The sequence below is a fragment of the Ammodytes marinus genome (genome assembly GCF_949987685.1).
Source record: "Ammodytes marinus genome assembly, chromosome: 13".
Classification (NCBI taxonomy): domain Eukaryota; kingdom Metazoa; phylum Chordata; class Actinopteri; order Uranoscopiformes; family Ammodytidae; genus Ammodytes; species Ammodytes marinus.
In genome coordinates, this window is record NC_137217.1 from 26,604,329 (window position 1) to 26,626,629 (window position 22,301).

Sequence of the window (22,301 nt, forward strand, 5' to 3'; positions counted from 1 at the left end):
TGTTTACAAAACCTAGGTTGTGTATTAACACTGAGTTGTTTTTTCTTCAGCGCACAAACAGTACATGCAGGTAGCGGACCGTGGGGAGATATTCCCTGATTTTGACAAAAAGTGATTTCGATAACAAGCGTTGTCCAGAATCACTGACTCCACCTTTAAATGCAGGGCTACTCTGGGGTGCAGCTAATTGCCATAATGGATGTTAGCATCGTAAGACTGTCAATTCTACCTAACGGATAACGGCCGACAGCAGCGACTGTCTTACTCTCCCATTTCTCTGTTTCCTCGTCTATGATCTAATGCTACTCGGCTCATCATGAATCTGGAGGAATTGAGTCCCCTTTCAAATTTCTGTCAGCGGGATTTCTCGGCTGCTTTCAACACCAAACGTCTCCAGTTTTCACCATGTTTTTATGCCAAGACAACAGATGTTTTCACTTATTATCAGGCTGCTTAACCCTTCTATTTCCCCACTGAGGATTTTGACACACACTGATCTCTCTTATCAAATTACAATGAATGTAACAGAGAAATAAGCTTACATTCTCCGATTGGTAATGTAACCGAATCCCAACAAGGCAAGAGACATAGTAAATCAGTGCAACAGTGTGATACAGCTTCTTGTAAAAATCTGTCTTATGCATTCGTACAACACTTGAAAAATTAATATAATGATTTGGATATTACAGTATGGATGATGGATGGACATGCAATAGATATCGTATGAACATAAAAATAATTTATCAATCAACATTCTCCGGTCCCAGTTTTATGTCCCTGTAAATTGAATCTTTGAATTATAATTTATTTATATCACCAGGGGATATGGTAAATTGTGATGGCCGTTTGTTTCAATATTTTTTGACCTTTTATTGGCAAACGATTAATGAAATAATAACTAAGAGATTAAAATGCTAATTAATATAATGTACTCACAAACTATAGAAATAAAATTATAAGAGGGGCCGTGACATAAAATAGAGTGTGTGGCTAACCCTTTAAAGAGCAATAGCAGGTTTAATATCTCACTTGATTTATACTTTTCATTTTAAAGGCGCAGACAGTGGGTAAAGGGAATTTGCATTTTTCAGAGCAGACTTGGAAAAAATGTAATATTATATTCATAAGTATGTTTAAATGTGTGTAGGGGAAGGTGGGGTGATTTGTGCATTTTGGAAGTTGCAAAACCCCTTGTTTCTAGAAAACCGTGGAAGAAATTGGAAATGTGACCACATATTTAAGAAGAGCCATCCATTTGACTCATCCTGTAAAGAAGGGAGACACAAGGAATAAGATATAAGCACATTTAAGCTCAAAAAACTGTGTTTTGCCTTTCAAAGTAAAATTTCCATGATCAAGGTTTTTTGATTATTGTGTCTGAACAATTATAGACACGTTTGAAAACATTTGACACATGTTTTAGTGCTTTGGTATGCTACACTTTGAGTCTATATAGTTAGCACAATGTCAACCCTAAATTGCTGCATCATGCCTATTATCCAAAATTCTGGGGATGGGGTGATTTGTGCGCAAGGGCCTGGGTGAGTTATAAGTAAGTAAGTAAGTAAAATGTATTTATAAAAGCACATTTATGACAGTTTGCACTGTCCAAAGTGCTGTACATAGTGCATTCAGTAGGTAAACAATGAAGGTAAAATAACAATAACCAAAATAAAAGACGTAAAGCCCATACATCCACATAAACACAGATAGTAGTGCAGAGGTAAGTAAGTAGTGCAGAGGTTAATGGGGAGGAAACACCAGGGTGTACATATGGGTTTTGAGCCTTGATTTAAAGGCAGAAATGTAGGGGGAATCACATTTGTCAGGTGGCAGTTGGTTCCACAAGCACGGAGCAACTAGTGCAAAGTACATTTCTGAGAGTTGTGCCAGTGGCATGGCTGTATACGCTGGTCACCAAAAGAAAGTGATTGTCTACAGTAGCTCAGAAGAGAGTGACATCTCAATTCCACTTAACGACACCACTGATGAGAGTTCAGATGGCCAGAAAGATGATGATGGTGACTTTGTCATTGTGACACAATGACGCACACATCACCCCACATAGTGGGGTGATTTGTGCGACAAGACAACTTTTTTTCCGAAAGCTATATTTCTTAAACAGTTTATTCCAGATCCAAAGTTTTTATTGCCAGGGATGCACAACATCCTGAAATATATGTACATATTTGAGTTGGAGACATAACTGTCAAGGCCTCACTTTAAAATCACTTTGAGTAAAAAGTTGCACAAATCACCCCACCTTCCCCTATAATAACTTGAAATATAATTTTTTTTTTTTTAGTTTAGTTTTTTACTTTGGGGGGCGTTTTATAACTAGTGAACATAAGCACGCTGCAGGATGCACTAACCTGTTTCTACAGTAGCACAGAACGGACAAACTTCACGGCATTACGCGTTCTTATACAGTGCCTTGCAAAAGTATTCATAACCCTTGAAATTTTCGACATTTAGTCACGTTATAACCACACGGCTACATTTATTTTATTGGGATTTTATGTGATAGACCAACACAAAGTGGCGCATAATTGTGAAGTGGAATGAAAATGAAACGTGGTTTTACATTTTTTTTTTAAATTAAAAACTGAAAAGTGTGGCGTGCAAAAGTATTCAGCCCCCTGAGTCAATGCTTTGTAGAACCATCTATCGCTGCAATTACAGCTGCAAATCTATTTGGGTATTTCTCTACCAGCTTTGCCCATCTACAGACTGACATTTTTGCCCATTATTCTTTAAAAAATAGCTTGAGCTTCAGATTTAGCATCAGATTGGATGGAGAGCATCTGTGAACAGCAATTTTCAAGTCTTTCCAGAGATTCTCAATTGTATTGAGGTCCCCCGCATGGCTTGTGGCAAGGGTTGGAGGAAGGTGCTCTGGTCAGATGAGACCAAAAAGGAATGTTTTGGCCTTAACGCAAAGTGCAATGTGTGGTGGAAAACTAACACCCTATACACACCATCCCCACTGTGGTGGGGGTGGTGTGTGTGTGTGTGGTGCTGCCACCACCTGACTGGTGGTGGCAGCATCATGCGTTGGGGGTTCTTTTCTTCAGCAGGTACAGGGAAGCTGGTCAGAGTTGATGGGAAGATGGATGGAGTCAAATACAGGGCAGAAAAACCTGTTAGAGTCTGCAAAAGACTTGAGACTGGGTGGAGGCTCACCTTCCAGAAGGTTAAATACCCTAAACATACAGCCAGATCTACAATGGAATGGTTTAAATCAAAGTATAGTCATGTGTTAGAATGGCCCAGTCAAAGTCCAGACCTCAATACAATTGAGAATATCTGGAAAGACTTGAAAATTGCTGTTGACAGACGCTCTCCATCCAATCTGATGCTGAATCTGAAGCTTGAGCTATTTTGCAAAGAAGAATGGGCAAAAATATCAGTCTCTAGATGGGCAAAGCTGGCGGAGACATATCCCAATAGACTTGCAGCTGTTATTGCAGCGATAGGTGGTTCTACAATGTATTGACTCAGGGGGGCTGAATACTTATGCACACCACGCTTTTCAGTTTTTTATTTATAAAATAAAAATTTAAAACCACGTTTCATTTTCATTCCACTTCACAATGATGCACCACTTTGTGTTGGTCTATCACATGAAATCCCAGTAAAATAAATGTTTGTGTGTGGTTTTAATGTGACAAAATGTGGAAAATTCCAAGGGGTATGAATACTTTTGCAAGGCACTGTACATAGTGGTGTGGTGTCAGCCGGAAATGCATCTGTTGGAAGATGAAGAAGAAGTATTAATAAATAACTAAATACATATTCACTTCATCACTTGATCGTGTGAAAAGAATTGTGGCAGTGGTGGATTATGTCATGTTTAGTAACTAGCTTCTTGTACCTGAAAATTCTCTGAAAGGCAGGGGTTAGCAAGGGAGTGTTGCAATGTAGATATGAGAGCTGCAGCCATCATTTATATGAATACAATTTTGCAGCACCACTAGTGGCATATAATTGTATTGCACATTCTAATGTCCTGACCACCTTTTGTGATCTTTGTCTTCTCTTGTTTGTTGTGATTTTCCTATTGTGTATGCTAAGCTGAACACCTTTTCTTCTTTAATTGCAAACCAAATGTACTCATGGGTAAGCAACTTGACATTCAACTTGATTAAAATGCCACCATGAGAAAGTTATAAAATTAAACAAATTCATTGACAACATATGGAAGCCTGTTCTTTACTTGATACCGCTGATCATAATCATACAGAGCTGTGCATGGTTTCCCTCCTAAATTTGAGCAGTAGACAATTGTCCCTCCTCTAGTAACAGTGTCATAAGACCTCATTTGTTTCAAATATGCAGTTTCCCCAGTTCTTTTGAGGTTTAGCTTTATCAAACCAGACATACAAGTGTTGATGGCAAGGATGTGTTTTCTTTTCAAAATGACATGAGGTATAAGAGGATTACATGGCTCATGAATATGGCCCCTTTCTATCATGCGACGTATCACTTTATTCCTGCTATCCTTATCTCCCTCCATAACAGGCTGTCACACAACACAAAGGCTGATGCTCTCGTGCCTGAAGAGCTCTGATTTAATTTCAGTTAAGAAAAGAAGGAAAAGTTCCATGTTGACTGATCGCCTGAATATTTCTGTGTTTGTGTCCTTTTTTAAGGTTCAGGTATGAAAGAGGTTTAGGTAGGTTAATGTAACGGTTGGGGTTAGGCATTAAGTTTTGCAGGTTAGGGTGAGGATAAGGTGTGTGTGTTTGTGTGTGTGTGAGTGTGTGTGTTGCAATTAGCAATTAAAAAAGCTTGTACGGCAGCAGCTGCACCGCAGAGAAAAAAAGAGCAACTGGTTGAAACTCTATTTTTGTGATGCACGGAGCTGTCAGCGATCATTTACAGAAACCACAGTAGTGAGAGGCGATGAGTGCTTAATATCACCTTGTCAGCCTCATCACTGGAGAATAGAATTAGGTGAAGTTATTTATACTAGACAGAGACACATTATTAAACATACTGACACTTTTTTCTATAATTTACATCTTTAAAAAAGCTGAGAATATCAACACCATGTATCCACTAGGCATCAGGGCTTTGTAGCCACTGATTAAGCCATTCAAATCCTTCTGACTATGTTATGTGGGAGTGAGTTGCATGATAGTAAGCATCTGACAAGTGTTAGGCATATTTATCAATCCAAATTAAAGATATTGTCATTTAAGTTTGATAAACTTCACAGAACTTTGATTCAGATAAGGCGGGCTACATGCTGTGGTTCTTATGACACAATAAGTGTTTTGAGCCAATTACGGCAGTTCTCAGCCCAAACGACTGTTGCCACGGTATAGCCAGTACAATTAAAGGGTTTTTGACTAAGTTTTATAGTATTTTTGAACATTTATCTTCAAACAGATTTTTGTGAAAGGTTTCCAAAGGCTTTAAGTGTGGGGAAAAAATTAAAATAAATTTGTCCAAATGATGAGTAGACCATAGTCCCACGTCAAAGTCAAAATATATGGTACAGTTTTCCTTCAGCGTCCTGCCTCTAAAACAGTCCCGGCAGGTAGAACAATCAGGGCCATGTTGCCACGGCGCCCGGGCTTCGTTTGCCATTGATTTATATCTTAAACAACCTCTCCCGGTGCTTCCACTGCTAAAGGTGAGACGCACAGCCAGTGTTTGTGACAGAGATGGACTAGGTGCAGTGGCGAGAGGGATGGAGAGAGAGAGGGATGATGTGGGTTTAAAAAATGCATCACTATTAAATCAAAGAGTAACCTTGAACGAGTTGCGGCGGCGGGTGCCAGCTGGGTGACATCCTCTGCCCTCAGCGAGCGCGTTGCCTCGGAGCATGCCAAACAGCGGGGAGCAGACAGACACTGCCACGCGACTGATACAGGTTAGGCCCGTAGTGCTGGGTAAGGCTCCAGCCCCTCCCAGCTCAACAAGGGCACTCACACATTCACACTCACATTTAGTTACATTTCAAAATGTTAATTGATTACTTATCATCATGACAATTTGCCAGTTGATTACTTACATTAAAACATTTTTAGAAATATTTGAATAAATGTGCATATTTGTCAATATCTAACTAATTATGCAAACATTTGAGGATCTTTAGAAAACCAAAAATCTATTTGTTAGATAGAGCCAGGGTTAAAATGTTCTTTCCTCTTCACAACATATTAGTGTCCAACACTTTTACATAAATAATATTATTTAAAAACAAATATTAATTACGCAACAGGTCTTAAAAATGCATATCTGCACTTCTTTAAGAAACAAAATGTAAGCCTATCATTCATCAGACAATTCACATTGTATGAACTAATACTTCTGTCATGACTTACAGAACAGTGAATGATTATGGGAAGTTTTGTTGAAGCAAGTTTATTAGAAGTTGAGATATTTGGTTAAGAGTGCTGACAAAAACTAATGTTGAGATAATTGCCTTTAAAGATATAGGAGAAATATACAGAATCAAACAGACAAGGTTTGGAGAAAATAACACCTAAATGTACATTTTGGACCTTTTCTTTATACTAACATGAAGACATGGTATGGAAGCAAAACAGCCACAAATCTCAAAATTGACCAGTGCCCAAAAAAACAAGGTGCTTGTCTGCATTGTTTCGCCTTGGGGGACAAGGATGTTTTTGCTCACTGCCTCGGAAGAAGTTGACAAAATAATTATTAAAATCCTTTCTAATCACTTGGACTTAGTGCTAATCAAAACATGTGTGCACAGATGATGCAGACTTAAAAACCACTGCTTTGTCATATTACTGCTACCTTATGCTTATATATGAAGGAAAAAAAGCCTTCATAATGAGAAAATACCAAATGTGAATATGAGATTACTTTTATTATTCTCATTTGTTGCAAACTCCCCAAGCTATTACAGTGGGTTTAAAGCAGCGCAGACTAACAACGCATTAGAGTGTAGCCTAGAGGAGGAAGAATTAAACCCCACCGGTCCTTCAGCAACAACGGCTGAACTTTACATATTACTCGTTCATTCCGATTACTAAATCAAGGAACTACACTTATTTACGCTTTTTAATAAGGCACTGAAGCCTCAGAGGAAAATTCTTTATTGAGGTGACTGGTTAGAATTGCTGTGCAGCTGCATACTGAGTCCCTGCACCAAATTATCCATATTCTCCAGTAAATAATGTCCTCTGAGCTCTATATGGTACACATAAAATAGTAACACTTGCATACATTAGACCTAAAAATGCTTGCAAATGAACACCGCCTTTAGATTAGATTTCCGGGGCAGAAACTAGCCCCGTGGTGTAGCCTATATAACTTATTTTTTAAATCTCACTTCTTCGTCCACTGCTTCTCCAACCACATTCATTGAGACGTGTCATCCATCTATCTGGGCCCGCGGCTGCAGTAGTTCCCGGGCCGTGAGTGGCTGCTGCAGCGCGGCTGTATTTCAGCATGTTGAAGTGCATGGAGAATTCCCATGAAGGGTAAGGGATTATGGATTTTGGCCCCTCTAAGCTGCCTCGGATGCCCAGTGAGAGGATGTCTGTGAGCGTGTAGTAATCTTCAAACACCACCACGCAGCTGAGTGATGAGTGGGCACCGAGGAGTTCTACTCGGGATCTAAATGTGTTCCAGCGAGTTACTAAGTGAGAGAGGGAGAGAGAGAGATAAAAAGAGAGGGAGAGAGATATGGAGAGAGAGAGAGAGAGAGAGAGAGAGAGAGAGAGAGAGAGAGAGAGAGAGAGAGAGAGAGAGAGAGAGAAATCACCATTTGGTGCAGAAATGGAAAGGATCGACTCAGTGGCTCCTCCAGGCAAGAGACACTTTTGATCCTGTGACCTGTTTTGAGCTATAGTCTGTGTCGGAAAAAAAAACCCGGTATCATATTGGAGTGGTTCGAATGTAAATGTCATGGTTCCCCATCATCACACATAACTGCGGATTGGAAAAAGTCAATTGAGCAATTTTTAGGGTCAGGTCGGCAACCGGTCGGACACTCTGGGAGGGTTGCAAACCTTGGTAATGAGGGCACGCTCAAGTCTATGTTAGACCATGTCCCAGAAAATAGGATTCAGTCCAGTGTGTTTGGTCATTCTCGTATTAGCTGGTGTGACAATGATGACAGTGGAATATGAAAGAAGTGTTTTTTTAATACGAGACACCGCAGGGAAAAATGTCATGTACTGGTCAATATGGAGATTTTTTTCTATTTGGCTTCCATAACATGTCCTCTTACTAGTGTCAGTAAAAGGTCCAAAATGTACATTAAGGTGTTTATTTACTAGACCTTGTCTGTTTGCGTCAGGATAGTTTTCCTATACATCCAACTTTAACAGCCATTATCATAACATTAGTTTTTTTCAAAACTCTGACCCAACAATCTGGACTTCCGAAGCACTTAAGCTTTCCATAATCATTCTAAGCACTATTCTGAAGGTTATAACAGAAGGTTTACTTCATGTGTTTTTAACTGTCTTCTTTATGATAGATTTGATTCTTATAACGCCAGAAATTCAGAAATGTCAGAAAAATGTGTAACACAAAAACCTAATTATCTTAATGGAAGTAGTAATCAACTGGCAAAGTTTCATGATGATATCTATTAGTTAAACATATTACCCTATCCACCAGCAGTGTCTCGTCTAGATACAAAGAGAATGTTCACGAACGAAGCTTGGCACGCGAGTTGGGAGTAAGGAAATGTCAAAGAAAGTCAATAGTGGCGCAGGTCTCTGATCAATATCGGAATTTCTCTGATTCTGTTCTAATTGAATCAAACCCCCGACAGCATCAATTAAATTAAGGCCTTGATTGTTTTCCCTGTCCTATTTAAGTGAATTCAAATGGCTGCGATACCATCTCGGACATGAAAATACGGTGGGTAAGTGCATGAGGAGGATCAGATTGGGTTGAAGGACACCAGACTTTATGGAGATCATATCCTCTCCTTAAGAGACTGGTCCAATCGGTTTGGCTCGTATCAAAATGCCTTTAGATGATGTCAGAGGTCAGGGTTTGGAAGGGTTGCGAGGAACGCTAGAGCACTTCATTTGGGAAATCAGGTAATATTATGACCAGTAAAGATGCAAAATAACCTTATAAACATTACAGGCTCTATAACATGCGTCCGTATTGGGCAGTGGATGAGAATGGGCCATGTGTTGTGTGCTGAATGGTGACCTCAAGGATCAGAGGGTTCAACGTTCCTTTGATGATAATGAAATTAAGCCTAGAAAACGCTACATAAAAACTGATCCTCAAAATATTAAACCTATACTCTATAGTGTTTGACTGTAAGCCAACGTGTAAAAATTGCATCCTTGACATTGATTTGAGTACTTCTGACCAGATAATGAAGTAAAGAAAAAGCACAAATAGACATATTAAATATATATCTTAAGCCTTAAGGTGACACACTTCAGATAAAACATATTTTTTCAAGCACTAGTCAATTTTTAAGATTTTTGTCTCTATTGCTTTCATAACATGTCTTCTTTCGTACTAGTATAAGTAAAAGGTCTCAAATGTTCATTTAGGTGTTTATTTGACTAAACCTTGTCTGTTTGCGTCTCTATATTTCTCCTATACAACAATCTTTAACAGCCATTATCTCAACATTCATTTTGTTCAATACTCACAATCTCAACTTGTTAAGCACTTACATCCACTTAACTTTCCATAATCATTCTTAGCACTATTCTGAAGGATATTACGGAAGGATTTGTACATATTATGTTAAATGTCTGATTTATGACGAGGCACGCCGGATAACTTCATAAGGGGAATCAGGTTGTATTATGACCAGTAAAGATGCAAAACAACCTCATGAACACAACATGCTTTATAACGTGCTTCCGTACTGGGCAGCAAATGAGAAGGAAAGGAGAGAAGTGTCCTTGGGGCATTCAAGGATCAGAGGGTTCAACGTTCCTTTGGTGGTAATCAAATTAGTCCTGGAAAGCTCTACATAACAACAGATCCTCAAAATGTAAACCCATATTCTGCTAGTGTTTGAATGTAAGTCAGTGTGCTGATGTGTGCAAAATTGTCTGGGCTGTATGCTGCTCAGACACACTCCTCGCAACCGTGCAGCCACAAATACTGTCCAAGGCTGCAAACGAACAGGTACATCAATTTTGGAGCATGACAAGAAAATTCCCTTTAGGTGACAACAAAATGTACATGCTATTAGATCAGCTGCAGTATAGTGTGATGAAATAAATTGAAGCCAACAGATGAAAGCTCGGGGCCCCAAACAAGAGAGAGGAGACTATTAAAGGTGCAGTGCCCTTAGTCTATGTTACAGTGCCACCATTTGGACAAATACAGAACTAAGCACTGGTGGATGAGTGATGGGGGACTGCAGAGAGAAGGCACAGTGTAATCTAAAATAGACAGTGGTGGAGGATGTAGTGAGTAATGAGACATTTTTTACTTATAGATATCATCATGAAACTTTGTCAGTTGATTACTTAAATAACAAAGATCTAGATGTTGGATAAAGCCAGAGTAGCAATCACATTTCGAATACAGCATTTTTTTTTAAATACTATGAAAACTCACTACTATGAATTTTCAGCATTTTTGAAAGATCCAAATGTACCATACATCAGACAATTGACAACATATGAAGAAATCATAACCCTTCGGAATAGTGCTAAGAACGATTATGTAAAGTGTAGTTGACGTAAGTGCTTTAGAAGTTGATTATTTAGTTCAGAGTAGACCTACAATACAAAAAAGAATTGTTTTAATGTAAGGGATCAAATGGTAAAGGTTCAAGATGATATATTACTAGTCTGTACGTTCAAAACAATGATCCTATTCACCTGCAGGGTCCCACCATAATGGAAAAAAACACTTATACAACATAAAATGATGCAACAAATGTGGCTCATATTACATAAAAGCGTAATTTGCACAGTAGTCTGCTATAAAAAAATGTCTAAGAAACTGCCGTTTGAAATGGAACATGAGACAAATAACCAAATAGAGGTAAAATAATGTGTTGAGGTTGTGTATTATATAATGTGTAAACATGGAGAGGCAAATCATACAACATATGACAAACACAGGCAGGCTGCACCAACAAAGAGCAGCAGCTGCTACACGAGGAAACTACAGCTGGCCTGATTCAAAAGGCACAAAGGGGATCCATGGTTCCAACAAAGGAATAACCACCAAACTACAATACAAAACAACTGTATTATTAATGTTTTCTGATGCTGTCTAAGGTTTGTTTACACCAACAATCTCACATGAGTCAAACATTACAATCTATTGATGTTCTTATGGTGCATATTACTGCATAAAGTGTTGTTTAATTAAAGCTATAGTGCGTAACTTCTGTTGTCCCCGTGAGGAATTCTAAGTAATTACAACAACACTGTCGGCGCATCTACATGAGGTAAGCCTTTTGGTGATCCTGCAAAGATTGTATTCCTTCTGCTGTACGTTCAGTTTTTTTCTTCTTAGCAGTAGAATCTACAATCTGGGCGCTTGATGGGATTTTTCTGAGCTCCTGCACATTCATTTATATGAAAAAGTTACACAGTATAGCTTTAAAGCGTCCCACATTAACATACATAACAGACTTACAAACATATAAGTTTTAATTTGCAAAATGTCAACACATGTGTAATGTTTCTATTGTTAAAAGGGGGAACAAAAACAAACCCTTAGGCATATGACTGTTTAATATATTTGCTCAAATACAAGCATCAAACCCAGTTTACACACTGGCACGCACACACACACACAAACCGCCGCCACGCACTAGACAATTGATGAAAATTAATAAACAGTAATATTTGTTTGCACGAGACAAATATTTGAGCATGATGCGCGCGGCACCGAGGGAGCGCACCCTGAATGACGTCAGACTGTAGTGAGCAGCTGAGTGTGTGTATTGACAGCAGGCTACAGCGCGGCCTGTTGGAGCTACGGTGGGAGGAATATAACGAGATTGTTCTACATGTTATCAATACGGCGAGGTACGTATGAAACAAACTATGGTTTAATTTTGATTTATACACATTTATATGTTGATATGTGTGCGATATTCAAAGGGCGATGGATGGGAGGGAGGGAGACGCTGTTTCAGTGCGGTTAGACCATAGATAGTATAAGGGTTAGACAGGCGATGTGTTCATCATGGTGCGGCGGCGATGTATTGTAGGCTAAACATATTCATCATAGCACTATGTAATTCTGGATTAGTGTGCATATAAATGCAAGATGGAGCCTATGTATTTTGTTGTTGAACGCGTCAGAACACAGAACATCAAAAACGAGTCGTGACGCGCGAGCTGTGCATAAAAAATGTGGTGATTATTTATTATTTATTTAATCTCCAGTGCTGATGGAGAGCATATTAAGCACTCACTAAGGAACAGGTGGTGGGTTTAAGCTTAGATATAGATAGCCCATGGTGGTGAAATATAATCAGGTTAATGTTTGAACGCAGCTGTGAAGGATGGTAGAAACACTGAGGTCACTCTGTCTCCACACCTTCTTATCATGTCCAGTCAATCACGACTCAAGTAGTAGGAGTCAGTCACTTCCTGCTTCCTTTAGTTAAGGAATGCAACTTGGATACATTTCGAGCACTTGAACTTATCTTTATACCTTTATCTCACTACATTTTGGAAGCCAGAGGTATGGCTATTTCTTCCTCCCCTACTCTACACTCTATAGTATAATTTAGCAGATTTATATGTTAAAAACATAAATTCATCGATAGTTATAGGCTTATCAAATATTGTGACATTCTGAAAGGTGCCATTGTGCATCATACATTTTTTTAATGTAAATTCTCTTGTTAGAGTTTGGATGCAGGACTTTTAGTAACAAGAGTATTTTTACCCTGTAGTATTGCTCACCGTGGGACACGGCCGTAGGTTTGTTATGCTTTATACATTGGCTATACTGTGACATTGGAATATTTACTCTGTACTATCTATGGAGAATTTGGTACATTTTGTGTATTATGATGGACGTCAAAGCATATGTTCCTTCTGGAAAAAGTTATCTGACGTTTGTTTCCATTGATCTCCACTATATCGCCTGCAGTCCCCTTAATAACTGATAACATACCGGCCAAAAGGTCAAAACAAGAGAGAAAAGCTTCTACAGCACAACTCTCTCATTTAAAAATGTATGGCTGGTTTCATCAAGTATATATAATTCACAATTTTAAACACGTAGGAGTTTTGCTAACTTTTGTTTGCTTAAATTTGATAAAAATCTAAAGAGCAAAAGCATTAAAAAAATTGTCCCCAAACCCCATTACATATTGGAAACTGTCCACTTTGAATCTAAGTTGCTTCTCTTTCTCCACAGGCAATCGTGAAAAATGGAGGGAGGAAATTTGTGAGTATATGTACATCTGTGTTGACACTCAGTTTCACACCAACCAATGAATGAGTTATTCCCAGATTATTATGGCAGAATGCAGCAGTCACAACATTGGTCTAACCCTTGTGTCATCATTGCAGTGGCTACTCCCGAGACTATCTGGACCGTTTCATCCAGAGCCAGGACTCTTCTGTGGTGAACAAGTTCCAGCAGAAATACTGGAGAACCAAACAGACGCTGATCAAGGTGACGGGCAAGAAAGAGGACGAACATGTGGTGGCCTCAGACGCAGACCTGGACGGAAAGCTGGAGGTGAGACGGAGGAATGGGAAACTGTGTGTGTAGCTTCACAGATTTTAAAGGTGGAGTCAGCGATTGAGGAGAATGTTTGTTATCAATATCAGTTTTTATCAAAATCAGTGAATATTTCCTCACAATATGCTTCCTGTCCGTTACTGTGTGTGCGCTGAAAATAAATGATGTGTTGATACACAGCCTAGGCTCTTTTAACGGGTATGTAAACACAGGGGCTTGGATTGAACCACCTTAGCTAGCAGCAATGCTATCTATAAGATGTATCGCTATTAAAATAGAGGTAGCATGTGTTTTTAGCATAAGTACTGTAGCATGTCTAACAATAAAATGACAATATTTGAATAGGTGTTAATAAGCCAAATAATTAGCTTAGCTTATGTCGATAGCATTGTTGCTTGATACGGTGGGTCAGTCCGAGCCACTTTGTCTATACATAACCGTTTACAGAGCCTAGGCTGTGTATTAAAACTGGATAATTTTTTTCGAACACAGTACTGACAGGTAGCGGATCACTGATTTTGATAAAAAAAAAAGATTTTGACAACAAGCTTTCTCCAGAATCACTGACTCCCCCTTTAAGTAAACTCAGGGAAGAGAGAGGTAAGTTACCATAGGCCTCGGTCACATTACACAAACATTAAGAAAGACTGGAGATACTTGGCCTCAGGTGGACTCTCTCTGCAGTGACTAAAATGGCTTTTTGATTCACACGGTGCCAGTGACTGCTTAAGGCTTAAGTCGTACATTATGCTGCCTATCCAACCTCCATCATCTACGCCTTCCATTTCAGCAGGGAAGTGAATTTAATGGCTGAAATCGATACCTCATAAAAGCTGGAACATTCAACCTTGATTTAGGCTATGTCCTCGATAAGCATCATGATAAACCGGCCCAAACTAGATCTCCAAATACCAGATTCAAACTCAACTAAACAGCATATTCAGGAGGTGAACTTAACAACTAGACTGTACTAGACGGAGAGTGACTTTTACAATGATAAATTGTATGATTTTGTATTTATCTTTTTTGTTTTGCAGGTCTTCCACTCCATCCAGAGAACATGCATGGAGCTGCTGAAGGTCATCGAGCAGTACCAGAGGAGGATATGCTGTACGTTAAAAAAATATATATACTACAAGTATTTGGTAGACATTGATTACTTGGAAAAACCCAGATGTGTTTTTCTAAGTCTGTGAGATAGTTTTAATGCTACGAACGTTCACCATCTCTACTATTCTATGCAGTTCTGTCCCAAGAGGAGAACGAGCTGGGTCGCTTCCTGCGCTCACAGGGTTCGCAGGATAAAACCAGGGCTGGAAAGATCATGCAGGCGACTGGGAAAGCACTCTGCTTCTCTTCACAACAGAGGTAGGCGAAATACAGAAACACAAAATCCCTAGTGTAGGCATGACAGACACATGCCACATCCTCATGAAACATGCAGATAATTCACAGGCAAGCTACAGCTGCTACAGAAAGTCGTTTTTTGTAAAGTAAATGTTATCACCTAAAACAGATACACTCATCATTGTCAAATGAGGATTGAATTGATTTGATTTTTGAATCAGGATGGGTAGCCGCTATGTCTTTCTAGTTGTACTGAGAGGGTAGTGAGAAGGTACTAAGAAGATGTTATGTCAACTTTGTCAATGGATATCTACTCATTTCTAAAACGTAGATCGAAATGTAAATTAATTGTCAGACGTGTTACATGCACCTTAATGTTTAATGTGTCACTGCATTTCACAGATTGGCTATTCGGAACCCTCTGGTCCGTCTGTACCAGGAGGTGGAAACGTTTCGCTACAGAGCGATCTCAGACACGTGGCTGACGGTGAACAGAATGGAACAATCCAGAACAGAATACAGAGGAGCGCTTCTCTGGATGAAGGACGTTTCTCAAGAGCTGGATCCAGATACACAGAAACAGATGGAGAAATTTCGCAAGGTTTGTGTGTCAGACTCACAGCAGACATTTTGACAAACACAAGTGTAAAACATATTAGTAAGCTAATGGCTATATTGTAGTGCTCTGATAAGCACAATAGTTAATAATTGCATCTGTGCATTTCCTGCTATGACAGGTCATGTTATTCTATACAAGTTACGTCTTATATTAAACATAAAATCATCTGTTTACTGTACACCATGGTCATCAAACTATATTTGTACACGATACAGTTAACCTATTGGCTATATCCTAGCTTCCAATCCACTTTCGATATGAATGTTTTTTTTCTGGCTAGAGCAACATTGAAGCAGAAATAATGTCAGTAACCTCCCAACACAGTGTGTGGGAGAAATGTTAAATATTATGACTGCTGGGACAAGCACTTTGCTGTAGCGTTGCAACAATTTATCATTAATTAATCTGTCAATTACTTTTTTTTTTTATTAAATGTCGAGCTTAAAAAATGACAGAAAACAATGAAAAGTCCATCACAAGCTCAAAGAGCCAATGGGGAATGTCTACATATGTCTTTCTTCATACCGAATGAAATTCATTCATCAAGCTATTCACAATATTAACTTACATGATTGACTTATTATTTCATCCCTAATGTGTTACAAATATGGAAGACCAATCAAACAAAGCACAAAGAACTAAAACAAAAACAGTTTCATAATATTGCCTCTAGAGGGCAGAACGCACCATAAAATGTTGATCCATCGGTTACTTCCCACTATTGCATCTAGAACCCAATATTCTCTGATTACACTTTAAACTTGCACAAGCACACACTTGAACTCCATTGTTTTGTGTGTTCACTGTTCCAACCTGTTTGAATCAAAACACTGGATGCTCATCTTCAGTTGGGACTTTTTTCTAATCTGTCTATTATATCTCAGGTTCAGACCCAGGTGCGCTCTACCAAAACAAGCTTTGATAAACTGAAGACTGACGTCTGCCAGAAAGTGGACCTGCTGGGAGCCAGTCGCTGTAACCTCCTCTCTCACGTTTTAACCACATACCAGGTACAAATACCAGTTGTTTTGCATACAAAACACATTGTACTGACATGTTCCTACTGTAGCACAGAACAGACAAACTTAGAGGTTTTTATATAAAGTGGGTGTCCGCCGGAAATGCACCTGTTGGAAGACCAAGAACAACTAGAATAAATAACTAAATACATCTTCACCTCATCACTTGATATTGTGGAAAGACTTGAGGTAGTGGTGGATGATGCCATCTCTAGTAACTAGCTTCTTGTCCTTGAACGCCACCATAGCTTCTAAATTCTCCCTAAGTGAGGGGTAGAGACAGAGCATTGCAATCTAGAACTTTCACCACTAAATGACCCATGAATACACCTGTATTACACACTGTACCTTTTACACAAACAGCTGAATGTGTTGCTTTTTCTACTATTCCAGACAACACTTTTGCACTTCTGGGAGAAGACGTCTCACACGATGGCAGCCATTCATGAGAGCTTCAAGGGCTGTCAACATTATGAGTTCTCCACTCTTAAGGTCAGAGAACGTTTAGACTGCACAAATGGGTTCCAAATGATTACAGTACCATAGTAGGTTGATATCTCGAGAATTGGCTAAGACTCAGTTATTCTTTCAGACGTTACAAGACCCCATGGATAAGCTTGCTAAGAAGAAAGGGAAGAAGAAAATGAAAAAAGGGACAGAAGATGGAAAGAAAGCCGAGATCACAGACAACCAGTGAGTTATGTTATCTTGATGTTTACTGATGCAGGTAGACCAAACACAGGCATCCCAACGGTGAAAACTGAGAATATCTTCACTGAACCGGTCCTGACTGTACATAAACGCAGTATACCTACACTGCCTATCTGCTGCCTGTGCAAAATGTTATTAACGCATCTTCTCTTTTCTTTTTTTGTAGACTCATCCCAATAGTAAATGAACAGACCAACAATGAGACTAGAAAAGGTAACATATACTGTCAAATCTATGTATCAACATGTTTTGTTTACAGTATTATATACAATTGACACCCTCACCCAGCTAAACTGCAATATAAAAACTTTTTCGTAATTGAATAGTCTGATCAGTTTATATAAAATGTAATTAAAATATAACAGGAGTGAAATAAATCATCTTTAGGGCATGAAGATCTCCTCTGTGCCTATTCGGAGTTGGAGGGAGAGGAGAAGGACAGCATGGCGTTACTGAATGAGATCCTGGGCAGTTGGTCTGTGGATGAGAGCGACTTCTCTAGAGAGTGGACCGAAGTGTTTGGAGAATCCGAGCGGGCCTCGACCGCACCATCGGACCAGGCCAGAGCCGCCGAGGCACAGCAGGACGAAAACTCTTTCTTTCTACCGTCTCAGCTTTTGGACCAGAGTTTGAATAATCTACAGTCTTCCATCGCAGGTCAGAACATTACAAGTCAGTGTGTGAAATTCAGATTGCTAGACAAGAATGAACCAGAGGACGAAGAACATACTGTAGGGCCACGGTATTACAATTTTTGTATCATTAAGCAGGACTTATCTCCTAGCTAAAACAATATAAAGTCATCATACATAGCTATCATTGCCCTGATTTAAGCCTTTTGGTGAGATAAATATGTCTAATAACAAAAAAGAAATTGTTAAACGGTTTTTGACAATGGAAATGGCTTGAAAAATGATTCATCAGACCCACTGCTGTCAAAGTAATAAAGCAGAAGGCTATTTTTTTAAGGTTCATTTGTTGTCATTCAATACATGTTATTATAACATGGCAATTAGACTTGCCTACCCGAAGGATATTGCCAACTACTTTCCGTTTCTAGAAGTGCCTGGGCACCGGCTGCAGGAAGCTCATCTGGTTTAGTTGATTTGGTTTTGTTTGTTTCCAGATGAGAGGGTTGAGAGTAGCCCCAACTACTTTATACAGATATAAAGAAATGAATACATACAGTGTGAGTGTATTTCCTAAGTGAAATTATGAAGCCGACATTTCAGTATTCAGCAGTGTAAATCTAACAACTGGCCTGACACTATTATACGCTAGGTTCAGTAGCTAGATGTTTAAAATGAGTGTGATAGTAAACTAAAATCCCTGCATGGTACAGAGTCACAGCAAAATGATCAAACCATATGGAAAGTGCTTGACAAAGTTTTATTTTTTATTTTCTTATTCAAGTATATCAGAAAAGTGGAGGAAAAGCATTTTGTTGTGTATGGGTTCCAATGGGGATGAGTTTAAAAAAAGAGGTTGAGAGTCTAGTTGGTCGACCTTTTCCTTTTAAAGTGCACCTACCTGAGTGTGTTCCGCATCTACCGTAAACAGGAGAAGGAGCTTAACCTGCAATACTAACGTAAGTTGATCTAAAAGAAAATATCAAGATGACTTAAACATCCATGTCCTGCCTAAAGCAAAGCAATGCAGATTAACCTTAAACCCATTTTTAACAAATCAAAACTAAACGGTGCAACAAAACGTACGTCACCCATCATTATAACCGGTCATTCATACCATCTCGTGTATCACTGTTTTGGCCGGTGCTTGCTTGCGCTGACGTAGTGAGAGCACGCTTCGCTATTGAGAAGGAATTTCTGAAAGTTCCCCTTTAATTAGCGTTACAGCTCGAATCCCAGATTATGGGAGCAGAAACAATCACACTATGCTGCTGTCCCAGGAACTGTCAACAGAATTCAAATCAGAGCCGCATGAACGCACAGAAATGAGTAAAGCACAAAACGATTTGAAAGAAGTGAATTATCATGAAGGTAATTCAGGCTGTAATCAGTCTACAAATGCATGTAGGAGAAAACACACAGGCAGGAATTGACCCGTAAGAGCAGAATTACTTTAGAAAACAATGTAACGAAAACCCAGCGCGCAAAACATCAGCTACATGTAGCATGCATGACAGGGCATGGGACCTAAAGATTGGAGCCCAATGCCTAACACAGACAAATCCTGGAAAGAGGCTCTTGAGATTTTCTTTACTGATCTGGGCTATACATCTGTTGGCTTGAGACCAAGAATGTGAATTGAAGTCATAGCAAATCTTCAAGGACAAAAAATCCTCATGAATCAAGCACATTCACATTCATCCAATAAGACCTGAAGCTACAGTCAGATTAAAGATTTTAAATTCAAGGTATCACTAGCAGAGGATGCTGCAGCTTTGACACCATAATAGGCTACACAAAAATATCAAGAGGTTTCAAAAGGCTCTTTGTTGGTTTAAACCTGATTTGTATGTATTTGCAGTGTAGCTTATTTTTCATTCAATACAATATCAACAGCGCATTCCAGTGTTGTCCCTTGTGGCATTTAGTGCTGCTAGATACACTGTATTTTCTGGAGACAAACATTTCAATTTAAATGAATGTGCCTGAAACGAGAGCCAGAGGTTGTAATTCCAGCGTTTGACCTACATTTGATAAACCACTAATTGTGTGTGTGTGTGTGTGTGTGTGTGTGTGTGTGTGTGTGTGTGTGTGTGTGTGTGTGTGTGTGTGTGTGTGTGTGTGTGTGTGTGTGTGTGTGTGTGTGTGTGCGTGCGTGCGTGCGTGAGAGGGCGTTACAATTTATTTGTTGAATCATGCTTTTGGCACGTTAAGCGTCTATCGTTGATTAATCTAAATCCAAGTTTTGGTTTCAGATTGGGAAGGGATCAATCCACAGCCCGTCGCCCAGGCAACCGAGCAGCAGCAGCAGCCATCTGGAGCCAATCAGAGCGCTCCTAAGCCAGCAGTGAAAGGTGAGAGCGCTGCCAAATGAGTTAAAGCTATACTGTACGATCTGAGAGAGCTAGCATGATTTGAAATTAGCTTGTCCTCGGAGTTCCGTTTAACTCCTCCCTCTCCCCTCGGGACTCCCTCCCCCACCCCTCGACACACAGCCGTGCACGAGCGCTGCTGGCTGCACTTCCCAATTGCACTGTTTACCAGTGATTGTTAACATTTAACTCACACACACAAACACTCACACATAGGCTACATGCAGAAAAGGCCCCAAAGTTTATAGGTTACAGTGTTGTTATTTCTTATAGAGTGTTGAGATGAGTTTTGTTCAGTGTGGATGACAGTAGCTGTCAGTTAGTGGCCGTGACGTCAGTCGGCCGGAGGGTCCGTCTGTCTAGTAAGTTCCTTTTCTCTTCTCTCTCGGTCAGGTGTGTGAGCGCGCATGTTGCCGCAGTAGTCGACACAGTTGAAACGTGTTTATGTGAATCACTCGTGTGTGAGTAAGTACATGCAGTCCCGATCGCTGTTATAACTTATAAGTTACAGTTTATGGATGTTATTGATGGCCGCGATTCGCAGGTGGCAACAGCTGTTCTAACGTCTCCTCACGAGCGGAATGTAAGCCTGTGTCTCTTTTCCTGCGATCTATGCTGCTGTGCCTGTGAAAGAAGGAAAATAAAGAGCGGAAAAACCATACTCCTCTTCTCATGCTTATAGTCTGACGTTTTTGGCCTTAAGTGGTGTTCTGGCCGACACCTCTGAAGTGAAACCAGTGATAAGCAGATCAGCGCGGTACCGGTAGGCGACATCCACCAGTTTCCTCCGCTACACTAGGCTACATGATGAAAGATACAGAGCAGTAGCCTACTTAAAAATATAGCCTACTATTTAATCTTTGGGTTTTGGGGAAAGTAGCAAGTCTTGTCAAGTCAAAAGGCTCAAGTCACGAGTCATTGATGTTAAAGTCCAAGTCAAGTTGCAAGTCTCTTTACATTTTGTCAAGTCGAGTCTCAAGTCATCAACTTCATGACTCGAGTCTGACTCGAGTCCAAGTCATGTGACTCGAGTCCACACCTCTGGTAACTTCTGTGTAGGTTCCATTGTGTAAGCTTGTTATGCTACTTCCACTAGGTCTAGTCCACTGCCAGGTAGCCTACTACGATATGGCACGAACGCTTTCTCTGCCCTCCGTGAACGCGCTCAGGCTCGCACACAGAGGGGAGAGAACGCGCAGGATTGTGATTGGTTCTTTAGATACGGGTCCATCGTCTCCGATTGGTCAGCATTTTAACAGGTTTATAGAAGGTACAGAATTTGGGGGTTTTTCGTTTCTTTTTCATTGCCCATAAGTCATTTATTGCTGTTGGGGTGTAAAAAGCACTTTTCACAACATATTAAAAAGTGCATATTGCAGATAATCTCCTATGATGCCTTTAAACATATGAAATGATTTGAAAGTCGAAGTCATTTAAAAAGACGTGTCCATCTTAAAACCTGTGATTATGGGGAACTTTATGAGAAAACGTGTGGGTTGTTTCCATTCATAATTTTGGATCTAAGCCAGATGTGTTTTTTATTGCATGGGACAAAGGGAGGGGGTCCTATATTTTCAGCATGGCTTTAGTAAATGTATAGCAGTTTTTTTGTGTGTGTGTGTGCGTGCGTGCATGCCTGACATTAACCCTTAACTAACTAATTTTACAGAAACGGCTGGAATGTCCAAAGACCTGTCAGCGTGGTTCAACCTGTTTGCAGACCTAGACCCTCTCTCTAATCCGGATGCCGTCGGCAAAACTGACAAAGACCACGAACTTCACAACGCATAGTTCGATCTTCCCCAGCGCTATGGTTAGGTCGTCACCGTTTTCTGAAATGGGTAACTTTTGTTAGTGGGTACAGCTGAGTAACATTGCCACAGTGACCAGAGAAAAATCTGATCAGCCAGATACGCACACAAAACACGTTTTTAATAACTGTATTTACTGC

General features: G+C 39.7%; 1 protein-coding gene across 1 annotated transcript; it reads left to right on the top strand.

Annotated features, from left to right (window-relative positions):
* Window positions 1–13,336: 13,336 nt before the first annotated feature.
* On the top strand, window positions 13,337–22,141 carry ica1 (islet cell autoantigen 1; the record flags this gene model as incomplete). Its single annotated transcript, XM_080039637.1, has 12 exons — window positions 13,337–13,353; window positions 13,479–13,650; window positions 14,691–14,763; window positions 14,898–15,021; window positions 15,403–15,601; window positions 16,504–16,629; window positions 17,032–17,130; window positions 17,231–17,331; window positions 17,516–17,562; window positions 17,737–18,006; window positions 20,234–20,332; window positions 22,020–22,141. 12 exons carry the CDS (start codon window positions 13,337–13,339, stop codon window positions 22,139–22,141), a joined length of 1,449 nt encoding a protein of 482 aa, XP_079895763.1.
* Between the last annotated feature and the right edge of the window lie 160 nt (window positions 22,142–22,301).